Here is a 17,711-nt window from a genome sequence, read left to right as displayed (position 1 = left end):
ATAGGGGATGGAGGCGCGCGGTCTGAAGGCGCTATGCGGCTGCTGCTGCTACGGTTGCTTGGATGCTGGCGGCTTCGTTCGAAGGGGAAAATGAAAATGAAACGGAAAAACAAATAACGAGCGAGCGAGCGAGCAAGGGTGGCGATGGTGAGACGATGAGGTATACAAGGGGAATGTGATGGGCCGGGTGGAGGAGGAATCGTGTTTTTCGTCCTTTCGTCGTCGATCCGTCCGCTGCTGGTTCACAGCAGCAGCAGCAGCAGCAACCTCTCCGCTCGTCAGCAAAACCATCATCGGCCAACGACGACGAATATCATTTTCCATTTCGTACACGACCCTCTCTCTCTTTCTCTCTATCTTGCTCTCTCTTGTTCTCTCTCGGTCTCTTTTTCTCTCTATATTCCTCTCTCTTTCTCTCTCAGTACTCATTCTGTCGCCGTTTCTACGTTGCGAAGAAATATGAAACCATCCTCCGGGGGAGGAAAACTCGTGGCTTTTCTCGCGCGCGGGAACCGTTTCCGCGAAAAACGTAGCCCACAACCTGTCACCCTCTATTGCTCGGTCCTAAAACTCTCGCCCCTCGCTCTTCTGTTAACCCTTTTGAATCGATGTCCTTCACCGCTTTTGCCACGCAAACGGCGACTTCGAGGGACACAAAGGAAAGATGAATTAAAATCCCGTGGCTTACGTCACGAGCGCAGAGCAGATTTTTCCCTACAGGTGAGAAGTTGTCGGCACGTTGAATGGCGGTGATGGCGCATGTTTCGTCAGTGTCACAAAGTTCGGTTGCGTTCCCTTCGATTCGATTCGTGACGGTTGAGCGATAACAAAATGTCGTTCGTTGAAGCGCCGAAAAAGCGGAGGGTTTCGTTGGTTGGGTGGATGGGTTGAAGCTGCCATTACGCGTGATGTCACGCGAATGATGACACGCCGCAAACCGATCGGGATGGGACGATGGGACGATGTAGTAGAGGAATTTGAATTTTTCAACGCGAAAGTAAACCCCGGATTTTGGTCGTTGTGTCGTTGAACAAACTGAATCTTTGATCGGCGACCAGCAAATTGTCGTGCGTGCGTTGTGGTGGAAGCACCATCTTGGGAATGGCCTAGAGGCGGGAGCACTGGGAAAACTATGGAGCGTAATCGAGTGGAATCAGAAAACAGATAGTTTCCTGATTCAGAATTAGGAGATTTTAGCCGTGGAAGCAAGAGAGTTCGGTTTCCATTTCGGGAACACATTTAGTGACGAAGACAGCTTGACACCAAAAACGATTTGAGCGAACGGAATTAACTCAAATAAATTCTCATTCCAAAAAAACTTTTTACAATTAAAAAAAATACCTACAAAACAAAAACCTCATTTATGCAATTTTTCTAAACTAGTTCTTCTTTTTACATTACAACGTTCAAACTTTGTTGAATAAGTTTGGCGATAAAAAGAAAATAAACAAACCCCAGAAGGACCGCAAAATGTAATCAAAAACTAAATATATTATTCAACTTCCATTCACGAATCCCACGTAGAAAAAATCATAAAATGAAAAAAACCGGAAAGATCAATTGTCAAATAGTAACATCGTTGTCGTTGACACACGGCAGTGCAATAATAATTTCCATTCAATTTTTAAAGCCAACAAAATATACTGAAATCATGAATATCTATATCAAAACAACTGCTTAAAAACATTTATAAAAATTAGTATTATAAAAATCCAAACTAAGGACGAACGAGAAAATCGCGATGAATTGAATGTTTCTACAATAAAATAAATGACAACAGTGAGTATGTATTTATAACTTTTTAGAAAACATTATCAAAGGTGGCAGGTTTGTTCTGAAGGGAATTATTTCCAGATCCATAAATTGTTAAAACTCGAAACACTGTTTCCCTCTCAAATATAGACGAATAGTTCAAATACAGTACTATGTTCTGTTTAAAACATGGATGAATTTTCACTTTTTCAAGAAAATATGGAGAGACATCTCATCTGCTGACGCTGTGATGGTTATGGAATTGTTCACGCTTCGTTCGCTTTACTATTCTCCTACGATCCTTTGGGCGAAGCTGTTAGTGAAAGAAAGAGATATAATACGCGATATTATGTATAATTCACCTTACTGCAATAGATACTGAATGGGATTAATTGCAACGCAATATGTATTGTTTCATGTTCTAAGCACCTTTTTTGAGTGATGCAATGGGTAATAACTTATTGGAATGGATGCACCGATTGCATGTTAATTTATTACCATAAAGAAGTGGCTACAGCACTTGGGTAAATAATTAATTATACGTATAGACACACAATAACTATCTACGCTTCAGTACAACTGAATACGAAGAGTAACAACTTCATTTCTAATTCTTGACATTTGCTTTGCGATAGCAATATTTTATTAAAAAAAAACTGTTTTTTGAACTACTTTAACGTAATCATTTTCCAATTATTGATTTTTTGTGTATTGAGGTCAGTACATGATTTGAATATGTTTAACTCCTCCGAACCATTTCTTGTCAATCTTTCTTTTGGAAGTTTAAAGGTTATGATTTGTTGTTGAGCTTTTGAATATGTTGTTGTGATAACTATTACAAAATACCAACGCATTTGATATAATACTGCATCGTCACATTGACTACTATACATCTATATCATAACCGTTTCGATACCAGACAAAAAAAGGAAATTATCTCAAATTCCATAATTATCCTGTAACACTCTAAGAGTAAAAAGCAACCCATTCGATAGGATTTGTTGGTTTCCGGTTCCCGAACGTCCTCCATTACACAAATCTCCTCACCACCACCACCACACCACCAAATCGACACCAGCGCGGAAAGTGACCCGAAGGAGGGCCACGAACATTTGTTGCGCTGATTTGCGGCCATACATGTAAATACAAATGATGCTTCCTCGCTACGCTCCAAAAAGGACGCCAAATGGAGCATTAATCTTATCAGCAGCACCTTCAATATAGTGGTGCCGTCGACGCTTTGCCGACGTGTGGATGATGAGCCACCGAATGCTGCTGCTTCTTCTTCCTCCTCTTCCTCCTCTCCTACTACGGTGGCCATCGCGCCCCGAAACCCGTCACGGAACGGAAGCCACGGCACGGGTTCGTTCGTATTTGATTAAAAGATAAGGCAGAACTCAAAATTTACGACCAACCACGCGCAACCACATGATGGCCACGAAGCAGCAGCAGCAGCAGCAGCCCTCAACCCGATTTCAAGGCGGCATTTCGAAGCGAAAAGTTTTCCACAAACTCCCTTCCTCACCCTCTCCGATGCCGACCAACGATTGAGAGCGAAATGGAAGGAAATGTGTCCTTCATCGTTGGTTGGTCGGGACCGGAATCGTGGGGCTCTTCTATGTTCGCGTAGGATAAAATATGGATTTCGATGGAAAAACCTGAAGGGTCTCAACACACACACACACGCCAAGCCTTGTGCTCACCCCCTTCCCCGAGGGGTCGCATCATCAACCATCAGTTTGGTAACCGCGCGAACCGTTCGCGGCGTTCTGCTAGATGTCAGCGACAATCGGTTCACGGAGATGGGCCAGTTGTCGGTCGTCGGTTGGCCTAAAGGTTGGCGAAGGTAGTTGGCTGCTGCTGGCGGCGGGCATGATCATTAAATGTAATTTATTTGATTTAACACCAACTCTCGGACCATTAGCCGGTAATTACCCCCGGGGAAAGGAGAGCCAGCGGCAGGGAGAACTGGTAGCCGGGACACGCTACACATCGAGCCTGATGTGGCACGCAGTGATGCAGTGATGGGTCATATCGAAAACCTCCCCCTCCTGGCGTAAAAACCGTCCACCGACCGGGTTTCCGTTTCAAGCAGGCGTCAGGAATATGGCGTCACTTTCGGGACGGCGCCGTTCCGAGGAATGTTCCGAGGTGAGGGAAGGATTCTCGGCCATCTCACCACGACAACGACGACGACGGTGTTTTTGGGAGGAATTTTTAGAACGATAATTATTAACGCCCCAAGATGGATGTGCTGCGAGCCTCGCTCTAGCTACCGACTCACCGACCGTCCGGCAATTTCGAACTCAAATTCGAGTGCTTTACTTGTGGCCCAAAGTAAATTGATGCTAACCGAGCCATCACCGGCGATCGGTACAGCAATCTGTTATGTAGACTCGCTCACGTTGGAATCGCCAAAGTGGGAAAAGAACAACAAGAAATAGTTGGGTTTACTGAGTTACTGATGATATCTTATAAGTCGTTAGTGACCAATATTCTCTTATTAAAGTATTACAAAATATGAAAGACGATTGCATAGAGCCATTCCGCCACACAAACCGTCATCTACGAGACGGTAGCGCATGTCTGTGTCTTGTGGATTGCGAATATTATTAAGAGGTATGGCCAGATCCGTACCCAGGGATAGTTTTCACTTCCAAAACCGCTTAAGGTGGGGCTTCGGTATTTTTTTTTAATTCTTCGCATTTACTTTTTACAATTTTTATGAGTGCTTATCCTTTCAAAAGTATTGTATGAAATTTTGGGATCAATCGAAGCAAAAAAGACAAAGATATTGATTGATCAATATTGATTTTTGAATACCCGCCTTTCATTCACGACTCAAAGCATCTTGAAAATTAAAATTGACTAGTTTCTTCACTAAAAATCGTCAAAAATAAGCACTTTTTTGACCCGAAATAACCAAAGCCCCCCCTTAAGGACATTGGAAGAGATTTATTTTGAAATTTTTTACAAATATAAGGATGGACAAGCCGTAATGCTTTGCAATTTATTTATAAAAGATTTATTTGTTAATTGGATTTAATCTACCTATGCGCTCGACCGGCTTTCTTTCGAAATTTAAAGAATATTTAAAAATGGTTAACAATTTAATGTTTCAATAAAAATGATGCCCTTCGCTAGCTGCTCCTTGCGGCCACTTTATTGAATTCGAGTTATTTATAAGCTTCAACAAGTGTTATAGTATCGAGAAAAAAAAATTGTTTCTGGTGAAGATTCGAATATAAGATTATCATGTTTTGCGAACAAGTCTGCTTAACTGGGCCTTCTATCATTTATGATTACTTTAATGGATTCCCTTCACTTCATTCGTAACGAGTCAATGCCACATGCTCTTTCAATTGAATCTTTCAATTTATTGATTTAAATTGATATTTAAAATTGGATTTTCTACTTTCTATACTTTTTACTCCATCTACGCTACAACACAGCTCGCTCTTATTTCTGTCTTGTTATGTTCCCGATCAAAATCTGCCCTTTAAAGTGGCCAAACGGTTATTTCATTTTCATCATTAGCTTAATAAGAGGAAAATTAAAGCAGGTTTTTTGAAAACTTTTGATTATGTATTGTCTTCCTAATTTCATAAACTGAAAAGGATGCGCAATAACATAAATATTTCTACACATGCCTGAAAAAGCAATAAGACAATGAAAAAGGCATTCTATTTTTTATGACACGATACAAAAATCGGTTTAGATCAAGTACCTTTTACTTCAACAATTGAACAACTGTTAAGTCGGCAACTTTACTATGCCTTAAAATTCTTGACCAAAATACATTTCTCAAGTCCAACTCCCCCCAAGCGTGGTTCTTTGAACGAAATTAATGCCAACTATTCAACGTTATAACGTGTTTAAAATTTGCTTACCAGAAGAGATCCTAAAATCCGGATATTTAAGTCTTATTAATCATCGTACCAGTACTAAAAGTAGAGTTGATTTTGCAAGAAATGGATCGACGTGCAATTTCACTCAATTTTACGCATTTTCCATAACAAAACCGATGAACATTTCATTGCATCAGACCCCCATAAAATGGATGCTTTATTTTGTGGTATATACAGCAAAAGCTTGATGCCCGTGATGATGAACGTGAATCGTTCAAATAAATATTGATTTTTAAGACTTTTCCGTCCCCCCACCCGACCCCCAAAAAAGGCAGGAACGGCACCTAGTTCACCGTCGGATGGCGGGATGATTTGAAAATTCCGATAAAGCTGTTTCCAGTAGTACTCCAAACTCCATTCTCCTGCTCGAGAAGAGGCAAGGGCCAAGTTTGGTGGTGGAGATATGAAGAAGTTATGGACATCTCCGATGTGTAAATTGGTCCCCATGCGTGAAGGCTCTTCGTCCGCTCCCCTTCACCCTCCCGGGGATCATCAGACGCGTCAGCCGGATGTGCCTATAGTCTGTGCAGGCCAAAGGTGGGGGGCGGCGGTTGGAAGGTTGGAAATTTAAGACCCCCATGTTATTATTCAACAATTATGATCCACCCACCGGGCACACCCTTCGTCCTGATACCTCACACACACACACACACACACACCGTCAGCGTTATCCGTCCCCTTTCTCCGTTCCAAAGCATCCAATGATGCCAGGCGAGTCCTGCTGCTGCTGCTGCTTCGACCCTCGTCAATCTCAACCGCCCCACTAGCAGCATCCGTCGCTCCTTGTGCCCATCACCATTCCAGCCACCTTTCCAGCCGGGGCAACCGGGACGAGACCATCAACATCACAGCGACAGCGACGACCAACACCACCACCACCACCAACACCACCACCAACAACAACAACAGCAGTAGCAGGAGGAGGAGGAGCAGCAGTTTTCCCTTCGCATTAGACATCATTTCCATCTCAGTCCCTCCGGGTTTATGCTTTTTTCCGTCTAATTTATATTCGAAATTTATGTCCGCTTACAATATCACCGCGCCAGGAAGACGGTGGGGTGCAGGCAAGGTGAGGGACGAGGGTTCGGGGGGTGAAGGGCTCATCGCTGACGACGACGACGACGACGACGACGAGGACGAGCACGGTTGGGAGTGTCCTGTTTTTCCGTTCTCATAACTCCACAGCCGTACCGCAATTCCGCCAGCCTTACCGACCATCCCTTCTGGCCTTCTCTTATCACTATCGTTTACCACCGTAACCAGCGAAACGGAAACCAGCCGCATCACCGCAGCACCACCCACAGCCACCCACCCACCGTCAGCCAGATGGAAAGATGGCGATGGCGTATCTCCGCGTCTCGAACCCATCAGGCGCGTCCGTCCATCAGACGACGATGGCTGGCGCTGTGCGTCGCTTTCGGTTGTTCGTCCTTCGGTTCGGCTCCGGCTTATTCCCATACCATTGGCCCCATTTTTCTTCGCAGCGATGCTGCGCGATGCGCGGGAGCAGTATTGGGGAAATTCCGAATCGGAAAACATCCGAAAAAGCGAACACATTCATTCTTCCGACCGACTCCCACCGCTCGTCGGGGATACCTCACTACAGAAAGTGGTACACAAAACAGAAGAAGTGAAATTACCTTCGGCTTGAGTTCGTTTGGTATTCCTCAGGCGCTGGTATTTGCCTTACAACAGGATTGACTGTCGGAAAATCGAGAAATTATCTTCGTGTCCGAGTTTGAAACTGATTCTCTCACGTCTCACGATCATTGGTTATTCTGAGAGGGTAATTGAACACAAGTTACTCCGCTACTTACTTATCGACACTTTGATCGACGAGTGACCAAGGATCTCGAAAAAAGATTCTCCATCACGACTCACGATCGAGCTCCTTGCTTGGTCAGCCGAATTCTTACGGAATCAGTTTTAACACATCTTAAGATGGATTTAGCGACGATCACTATTTCCACGTAGAGGGTCTAAGTAGATTTTAAAGACTTTTTGTTAGGGGTGCACCTCCATACTTCATCAACTCGGTCCCTATTCCATCTGTTCCGTTCTTTTCCACATCCGACAGATGACCTTTCGGGTTTCTTTCATGATTCGGATCGATATTTTGGAGTTATTTGCTAAACGCAACAAAAGCATGTCAGATGAAGCTCTTTGAATATATTCTTTCATTTATTCCAACGTATTTTAAACATTCTTAATAGTTCTTCTCGTCAATACATACTTAATAAGCTACAATACCAGCAAGTTTCTCAGCGCAACATTGAAACAAAAACTTTTTTGTTTTTAACAAAATCGTTACTCCTAAACTTCGTTTGCATAACGGTTTGAATGAATTTCAATCAAACCATCCTAGGGCTGCTTGCATGATAGAATTAAAATTCTTTTCACGAAGTTCCTTGCGTTCAAGATTGGTAATAGAAGTACAGTTCACAAAGTTCAGCTCTGTTAAGTTGGGAAACTTTTCATAAATGGTCGTGCCATCTGTAAGTATGTTGCACTTATTGAACTGTAATTTACGCAAACGATTCATGGGAGCGTGTATGCTAAGGAAATCTGTTTTTTCAACATTTGAGTGACTGATAATCAGTACCTCTAGATGTTTTAGTAACGGCAAAGCCTCAAATATTTGATAACAAGTTCCAAGAGTTTCATAATCCATAGCAAACCATAGGCAATTATCAACCTCCAGTATCGACAATTGCCTACAGGAATTAAACATTCCGCGAATGATGATGTTTGGGTCACTACCGTAGATAGCCATTGTAAGCTTTTTGAGTGAGTTGGGAAGTTTCCAAATATACTTGTCGACTTTGAGGCGTATTTCCTCTATATGGGTTATTGATGATAAGTCAATTTCACAGGAATTCATTGCAAGAACACGAAGATTGGTAAGTTTAGATAAATGATTTATGTCATTCTCATCGGAAAGATCGATTGTACCCAAAAAGTGTAATTCCTTCAATGTGGTACACGTTTCACACAATTTAGGAAAAACTTCATTTGGAATGTTAATAGTCCAGTGCATTGTTTCTAGATGCGTCAACCGACGAAAAACGGATATGGCAGCTTTAATCATACTTCTGTCCTGTTTTAATATGTCGTTTTCCCATACGGTAACATGCTTCAAATTAGAGAGCGGAAATGGCTGCGGAATGTCGATAGGAAGAAGAAATGCGGACAATGCACCATAAAATGTTTGTAAATTTGGCATGTCTAGCTGACATTTAAATGTGGATTGATAATGAAGATCCTTCAGATAATTGCTGCGAAGCGTTGGTATGATATCCTGGATACTGTATTGGATGTTGTTGTCAATTAATGTAAACGACCGGAGCTCCGACATCAACGGTAAAGGATCAGCTATCAAAGGAAGCATCTTGGACGAATCCTCACCTTCAAATATCAATGAATGAAGGTGGCTCGTAAGTTTTGGATGAATAGTTTCCCACACAGATACAAATTCCCCATCATTCTGCTCTTTTGAATATAAAAAAAAGTGTCGATAACGTCGTTGAGACTTTGCCACGATAGCCTTAAACTCCTTTATCAGCTTAATTGGCCTGTTCTCTTCGATCGCATTGCGTCGCTCGTATTCTAACTTCCTTAGTCCACAGGGATATAGGTATAAACAAATTCTCAAGGCAAACCTTTTCACATATTCGCTCAAAAAGATTACGTTGATCCATCTTTGGCAAGCGAGAGATGCGCTTTTCACGCTTCCGAAATCCAAGGAATCGAAAATCATACAGAGAACCTGTACCGAACACAACAAATATAATCAAATTTATCAAATCGCTTCAAATTTGTCGTGCTTACCTCATCGGGCAGGGTATTGATATGAGATTCCTCCTGGTACTGCGCCTTGGTGCTGGTTCCTGGTTGGCTTTCTAACGACATGTTTCGTAGAACTTTACCTTCAAAAACACAAGAAATATTATTTCTTTTGTTATTTACAAATGCATGCAGATCCTCCTGATAACAGTTTTCAAGACACACTGCATGCGAAAAGTACGTTAATGAACGGAACGTACGTATGCGTTCCATGCATGCAGTGTGTGGAGGCTTTTACGGTCATCTGCGCAGGATTCTAAAGGAGCGCGCACGTGGCCGCTTATCCTCTTTGATCTCTTTCCGCGCGATACCATCTTTAGATTTCTTCGATATTTTGCGTGATCAAGATCAAGGACGCTGCTTTCGGGGCAACAAGCCCAAATTTAACTTTTGTCTTGTCGAATAAAATACTTCGGCTATCCCAAAAGCTGCGCGTTATTAGTTAAGAGGCTACACAACATGTCCTATCCCTTACACAACCATCTAATAGGAGTAAAAAAGCGAATGATTTGTTCGACAACTGAAGAGAGATCAGAGTAAATCATCTAATAGGAGACGCACTCTGGCTATCTGTTAGTTCTATAAAACACAATTGTGTAATAGTCAAACGAAAATATATGGACCAACGTATAAAGAATCATCTAGGAATTGTTTGCATATTTCAGTTGATCCGACATAAATGATCGCAATACCGCCGATTGCAGAAAATATCGTATCCTTTCCTCCGTGTACGTGTATCATGCGAATCACGTCCTATGCTACTTGATACGCTGTTGTTAAGTGAGAACGAATTAAATTAAAGCTATCGTTGACAACTTCATGCCGAGATGACTGACGGCAAAAGAAACCTTTCTTTCCAGTAATGCAAAGTAAAAATGCAAAAGAAATCACACCAAATCAAAACCGGGATTCTTTACAAGCATGAACCTGTTTCAAAACTGCGATCGTAGAAATGGTTTTTCTAGAACCAGAGATCTAAGCAACAATAGGACCCAGCGTACGTACCGGGAACAAATGAAGAATTAGCCTAAACGAGGGATAACGAGATCGATAACAATGGCCTCATAATGCATTGTACAACACTACCGATTACGATGAATTCCGCTCTCGAATTCGTGAGAAATTAGTAAGAACAAATCAAACGGAGGAAGAGAATAAAAGGAAAGGAGAGCGATCGTTGCAAATGGGGCACCAAACCCGAAAGATAACGAAAAGTTGCACCCTCGAATACATGAGCATTCATGTGGAGACATTTTTAGTTTGACTAATAATAGCGGAGTTTCGCTCACACAAAAAGAAATGCACTAACAATTCAATAGAAAGAATCACTAATTGCAAACCACCTTCTATCTTTACAACACCATACTACTTACCTGTCGCAAGGCGCGCCAAATTCCGCGAAAAACCACCAGACAGTCGGCGGGAGCTTAAGCGGGAACCGCAAGGCTTTCGGTCGATAGCTGGAAGGGTTCAAGGCCCAAGACGAGTATCGGGGGAAAGATTGAAAAAATCTAGAAATCCGAGATTTTTCACGAAAGCAGCCGGAACAAATGTTACCCAATTGAGAATTACTCAACAAGCAAGGAATACTCGATGTTTCAAGAAGCAGTAAAAAAATTTGGCGGCTGAACGGCGCAAGTTTCTACCCCCGGATTGAAAGAAACTCGAGTCTAACACGGTTAGAGTTTCAGTGCTTGAATAAGACTGCCTATTTATTTCCGGACATTCCGGCCTTTTACAACATTCATGTGTCTTGCTTCTGTCGTTCTTATCGCTAAGCGATCTATCTTCTTCTCTTATCTATTGTGATTCCTTCTTTGTGACTTATCGATTCTGACTCATCGGCATGTACCGACGTGATCGTCGTCCTGGCGGCTCATGTCGGTACCTGATGATGATACGGTTAATTTACAAAGTAACAAGAAAGTCTTACGTTAATTATCGCGCTTAAACTGCTAGTGAAGATAGTCTAGTGTAACGAAGTCGCTCTTTGAACGTGGGTAAGTTAAATGTTGAAGTCGAACTGCGAATAAACCGCATTAAATGAACGGGACATGGCCGCCATGGGCTTAAATGACGTGTACATATGGTTACAACGTTGAACTGCCAGGCAGTTGTGGTGTCTGGATGTAATGCGAGGAACCGAGAGAAATACTTTCTGCGGTAAAGCAGGCGCATCAATTGATCTGGTCAGAAGCCCAGCAATGAAAGAGCATTGGTGGTTCCGGCGTCGGACAACCAGATGTGCAAGACCCAGAAGTAACCAGCGCGAGTTGTATTCGGGTAGGTTAGAGGGGTCTTCCCAGCAAAGTTTTCTTATAGCGTAACGCGTGAGCTTTCTTTGGATGGCCTCGAGACGCGCCTCATACGTATGAGCAGTCAATGGTAGGGTACCTGCTGACTCATATCTGTTGACGTAATTTCGTAATTTCTCAAAAAAATACAGAAGAAAGAAAAAATAACTCGAAGTTGGATTTGATTTGAAGAAAACTTTCTGTATTTCATACCGTACTTTATAGCGTAAAACGTACGATCCACGAATACGCCTCGGTACGGACGAGAGTGGAGAGATGATGGCCAATCTTATTAGCCTTTTGACGAGCCATCCTAACTGTGGAATCCAGGTGAAACGCCGTAAGAGTAGGTAAATTCGCCATTCATATCCATCCCATGACTAGCGGCAGTATGTTTACGGCGCTTACTCTCGGGGATAAAGTCATCGATATCGTCCGTGTTCGAATCGTAGCGCTTGCGCCCACTCACTATGTTGGACCCGCTACCGTGGGTGGTAGCTACGTACTCCCCACCCGCAATGCCATGTTCCTCATCGACCTCGTGTACCTGATACTGCAGATACAGCGGTTCAATGCGCTGACCCGACTTAATCAGCATGTACGGATCGAAGGGGAAGAAAGTATCGAGACAGTCTTCCGGTGTTTGGGCGCTGCTGTTCGAGTATACCGTGGCCAATTTACGGCGTGCATTGCGTTCCAGTATCGTGTGACAGTACGCCAGCTGGTAGGACCGCGTTACGCCTGCAAATGCGGTTGCCACCGTCGGTAGGCACACGCGCAGTGGGTTTAGGTGACATGTCACGATCGAGGACAGTTGCAAGGATTGCAGGAACGACAGATTTTTCGCGTTCGCCGTCAGGTGTTTACTACGGAACGCAACCACGTAAAAGATGGCCTGACAAACGGAGTAAAATACCAGATGTGCTTTCAGCGTTTGATTGTGGTGCATTGAGTCGCTGCGCTGTATGTAGCCATGCACCCACTGGGACAACTCTTGCAGCATCGTCTTCAGAAAGCTAGCGAGGAAGAGAAAGAAACCGAACGAGATGTTAAAACAAGGACTATCTTTCCATCCCACCGGGCAGCAATGAACGCGATGCTTACCTTAAAGGAACAAACTTTGCTCTAGCCAGCATACTAGCGATATAGCCGACCGATGCCTGCCGCACCGTTGGTGAAATGTTGGGATTGCTAACGTTCTTCCACAACGAGCTGATAAAGTGTTCCGCATACGATAGCTTAAAGCTGCAGAAGTAGAACAGCAGAAACTGCACATGGTCCGTGTTGTGCGTAGGCAGGACGTGTGTTTCGAACTGTTTGAACATGATCTTGAACAACCGATCAGCCTGGCCACCTTCGTCTTTGATTGAACGCTCGATGAAGTTGAACATGATGTGCATGAAACAGTCGAGCGTTTCCGCCAGCGGATGTTTCATCGAGGTACGCTCTCCCTCGTCCTTGCCTTCCTCTTCCCCATTGATAGCCATATCGAATATCATGTCCTCATCCGGGTACTCGGTCGCTTCAATGTCGCTGCGTGGCACATTGACATCCAGCTGCAGCAGTTGATGAAACACGATATCAAGCAGCTCATCACAGTAGATCGAAGCGTACTCCGTCACCTGCAGCACGTTGTACAGGTAGCCGGTCACCTCGTAGGTTGGTTTCTTATGGTAGGGAAAGTTTTTCCGCAGCTGCGTTAGCACCACATCGAAGATCATCGGAATCACATTGGTCAGTCTCATGATAAGATCGTGCACGGCGGCGAGCTGCAACCGTTGCCCGTCCTCCGGCACCCCGACATTCCACTGGTTTCGGGCGGCCGGTGTAGGGATGAACAGCTTCACCAGCTTCGTGATTGTCATCGGGCAAAAGTTCTTGTGCACGATCGACAGCTCGATCACGAAGTTCTTGTACGCCTCTACGCACTCACCGGATCGGTCTAGCCAGCGCATCGAAAGCAGTTGATCGACCAGTAAGGTGAAGTACGTCTTCATAAGCGGTACGCTTCGTTTGGCATCGATAAACAGCTCCATAAATTGCACGTCCTGCAAAAAAAAGCACGCAATCTTGAAAACTATCCAACAGCCTTCCGGCTTTCAAGGAATACGTACATCGATTTCTTCTTCCTTCAGCTTCTGCAGCAGCTCATCGTAGGTGGCTAACCGGTTGTTATCCACTACGTCTTGCAGGGCCGACTCGATGGACAGCGCGACGAACCGGACCTTGTTGCGAGTCGCACTTTTCCCATCCTGCTGTGGGCTGGGTGATTTGAGGATGGATGATAACCGCGGTTTTTCGGAAGTCGCAGACATGCTTGCATGGCGGTTCGTTCCGGTGTTGGATCACGAGAAGGAAAGAGGAACTTCTTCTTCTCGTTCAAGGCTACACACTCACACCACCCCGCACTGCGCAGTTCGTTCGATCCGGAAAATCGCAGTACCTTTGTGGTTGTCCTGCAAAACGTTGAACTAAAATGGCATCCCAAACGGAAACACAAGGAATTTGTATTAATCGTGGCCTATACGGGCCAGATTAGCGCCGTTATTTCACAACTTTCCAAAGCCGGATGAGCTGAAACACGTTTTATACAATTTTTTGACAAGGCATTTTAAATAGACAGGTAGCTTCTTGTAGAACAAAACCCCATTTGGATTTTAGAAAAAACTTCATAGTTTGACAGTGGTGGGACTGTGGGATGTTTATTTCGGGAACGCTTTTTTCGGAGCTGTTTTCGCTTCTCCGTGGTATTGCGACAGTTAAAATTGCAGTTTTTTAACGATTTTGTTGCTGTTGCTGTTATATTTATATTAAAAATGCAAAAAACATTCAAAAAAGAACCTAATTTTCGTAAATAAAGCGTTTGACAGCGTCAAGGGTTCAGCGAAAATTTGCGCCCAGTTGCGGTAGTAGTCCAGTTCAGTCGCACATTGGTATTTCTGCACTTAATGCAGGTCAAAAAATCATCGGGCTGGCAGCCCGGCCTGTGACAGCTGATTTTGCAAAACATTCCACCACACCGCGCAATAAACAGAAAAAATGTCGCGATTCAGCAGCGCTCTCCAGTTAACCGATTTGGACGACTTTATCACGCCCTCACAGGTAATTCTACTGGTTCCAAACTAAAGTTCAGAATCCGGATTTCAATTGTCCATCTTCCTCCACTACCAGGAATGCATCAAACCCGTGAAAATAGAAACGAGCAAAAGCAAAACGGGAGCAAAAATAACCATTCAAGAGGATGGATCGTACGTTCAGGAGTCGACGGTAATCGTAGTGTAGCGAAAGGTAAAGCTTGGAACAGTTAATACTTGGCCGCACAAAAAAGGTCATAAATTTTTTGCACAGTACTTTAGGTCACTTCATTTGCCCTCTTGTTGCACATCACCCTCATTTCAGGGGGTTTTTATACATCTATGATACACTTTTTAAGTTTCCTTGTGATAATTGTCCGATAGAAATCGATGTAACAAAAATCCAGTTATTTTTGTGGATTGATAGTTTTCCCTATGAAATCGATCTATTTGAATACAAAAAAATAACACCATACCTTCAACAAGAACAGCTATCTAAATCATGCCAAACTTACACATGATTATTAGTGGACAAATGCAGGACAAAAACCTTTTCCGTAGACACTCTTTTCTCGCATAAATTTCGAATGAACGTTACCCCAATGGTGAAAACATTTGATTTGTCGCCACAATTTCATATCCCATGCCAAATCATCATCTAATGGGCAAATTTATCTTCTTAAATAAATAAAACTCTTCCTAAATCATTCCTTCTATAATTTGCAAAGTCAATTTTTTTCTAAACGCATTTTACGTGTGTTTCATCGTCCATCAAAAACTAACCAAATCGAGTTTTTAATAGTGAGTGTGCAGACTTTTTTTCGACTTTCGCGTTCCATCGGCGATAACTTATGAAGGCATAGATCAATTTTGACAAAAAAATTACCAACAAATAAACAGACTACAATGATTAAAACGCTATCAACGGAATGGCAAAGTGACTACTAGAAGCGCTGCAATGATTTAAAAAAAGTGGCCAAATATTAACTGTTCCAAGCTTTAGTTACTTTGGCATGAAAATAACTTCAACATCCCAACCAATTTTTGCTTGCAGAGTGGCATACAGAAGCTGGAAAAGGTGGAAATAACGCTGGCCGATTGTTTGGCCTGTTCCGGTTGTATAACATCGGCCGAAGGTGTGCTGATCTCACAGCAAAGCCAAGAGGAGCTGCTGCGCGTGATGAACGCGAACAATCTGGCCAAATTGAACGGCCAGCTCGGTGAGGTAAAGTTCATTGTTTTCACCGTTTCGCAGCAGCCCATCCTCTCGTTGGCACGTAAATATAATCTGAATGCCGAGGAGACGTTTGAACATATCGCTGGTAAGATAACGCCCGGCCGGATGCAGCGATAAGTCTGTGAAGCTACAGATACAGCTGTCTTTGATTACTTTTTTTAGGGTACTTTAAAAAGCTTGGCGCGGACATGGTGGTGGACACAAAAATAGCGGATGATTTAGCGTTGATTGAAAGTCGCAATGAGTTCGTCGAACGATACAACACCAACCGCAAATCGCTACCGATGCTTGCCTCTTCCTGTCCCGGTTGGGTGTGCTACGCAGAGAAAACACACGGAAACTTCATCCTACCGTACATCTCAACCACCCGCTCGCCGCAACAGATCATGGGTATGCTGGTGAAGCAATACCTGGCGAAAATTATTGGCACGACCAGCGATCGCATCTACCATGTCACCGTGATGCCTTGCTATGATAAAAAGCTGGAAGCTTCACGGGAGGATTTCTTTAACGAAGTCGAAAACAGTCACGACGTTGATTGTGTCATAACGTCCAGTAAGTATTCGATTACCGGATTGGTCCAATAGTCCAATCGATCGTTTACGACGCTCTTCTGTCGTTGCAGTTGAAATTGAGCAAATGCTCGAAAGCCTCGGACTAGAAACCCTTCAGCTCGTCGAGAAATGCCCAATCGATTGGCCCTGGCCAACGGCCCGACCGCCTGCCTTCGTTTGGTCACACGAATCATCCGGCTCGGGCGGATACAGTGAACACATTCTTAAGTACGCCGCACGCAAACTGTTCAACCTGCCGGTGGATGCGGTCGAGTTCAAGCCACTACGCAATAATGATATGCGCGAGGCGGTTCTCGAGCACGAAGGTAAGGTGGTGCTCCGTTTCGCGATCGCCAATGGATTCCGTAACATTCAAAATATGGTACAAAAGCTAAAGCGAGGTAAAAGCACTTACGATTACGTCGAGATAATGGCGTGCCCATCCGGATGTTTGAACGGCGGGGCACAGGTACGACCGGACGGTGGGAAAACGCCCCGGGAGCTGACGGCCGAGCTGGAGCTGATGTACCGTTCGTTGCCTCAGTCGAACCCGGAGAATGAAAGCGTACAGCATCTGTACACCACCTTCCTGGACAGCGATGGTGATAACAACAAGCGGCAGAGTTTGCTCCACACAACCTACCATCAGATCGAGAAAATTAACTCTGCGCTCAACATAAAATGGTAGCGCCTGTGACCCAGGGAAAATATGCGATAAATAAACAAACGTACTAGCACCACTGGCACATCGGTGGCTATCTGTACCAAGTAACCTACGAAGAAAGCATCAAAACAAGCATAAACCGGTTTAGTAAAGCCTCGCTGCCTATAGGAAATGCATTTCATGGCAGACGGAGGCCGGTACTGCAAAATCCGAACACACCCTTACCCCCGTTTGTGGATGCGATACGAGAGCGCGCATGCACGCCGCTTGCTCGCTCGCTCACTCACTCACTTACGGGTGAAACAGGTTTACCGAAGCTTCCTCTTCAATGGTTATCGAACGTTAAATCCTGGACTCCGATCTTGACATTCAAATCCAACCGGCC

General features: G+C 43.9%; 2 protein-coding genes across 3 annotated transcripts in view; one reads left to right on the top strand and one right to left on the bottom strand.

Annotated features, from left to right (window-relative positions):
- Nucleotides 1-17,446, top strand: part of LOC125949927 (probable cytosolic Fe-S cluster assembly factor AGAP009023) — a 443,394-nt gene extending 425,948 nt beyond the window's left edge. The window contains exons 2-6 of one of the 2 annotated variants that reach the window (XM_049677422.1): nt 14,832-14,899; nt 14,969-15,064; nt 15,926-16,193; nt 16,271-16,663; nt 16,734-17,446. In XM_049677422.1, coding sequence (XP_049533379.1) covers nt 14,837-14,899; nt 14,969-15,064; nt 15,926-16,193; nt 16,271-16,663; nt 16,734-17,350 — 1,437 coding nt within the window. In that variant the 5' untranslated portion in view covers nt 14,832-14,836 and the 3' untranslated portion in view covers nt 17,351-17,446. Of the gene's footprint in view, nt 1-14,831; nt 14,900-14,968; nt 15,086-15,925; nt 16,194-16,270; nt 16,664-16,733 lie in introns of those variants that run through there. The other variant, XM_049677423.1, reaches the window with a different exon arrangement.
- LOC125949919 (RNA polymerase I-specific transcription initiation factor RRN3) lies at nt 11,979-14,390 on the bottom strand. The gene is made up of 3 exons (XM_049677399.1): nt 13,912-14,390; nt 12,902-13,845; nt 11,979-12,813 (listed from the first exon to the last, which is right to left on the bottom strand). The coding sequence occupies exons 1-3, from the start codon at nt 14,110-14,112 to the stop codon at nt 12,111-12,113; spliced, it is 1,848 nt and encodes a 615-aa protein (XP_049533356.1). The 5' UTR covers nt 14,113-14,390; the 3' UTR covers nt 11,979-12,110.
- Nucleotides 17,447-17,711: the final 265 nt, after the last annotated feature.

This window comes from Anopheles darlingi, chromosome 2 (genome assembly GCF_943734745.1).
Source record: "Anopheles darlingi chromosome 2, idAnoDarlMG_H_01, whole genome shotgun sequence".
NCBI classification, from domain to species: Eukaryota; Metazoa; Arthropoda; class Insecta; order Diptera; family Culicidae; genus Anopheles; species Anopheles darlingi.
The sequence above is the reverse complement of the archived record's forward strand: the minus strand, read 5'-3'. Positions and strand labels throughout refer to the sequence as shown.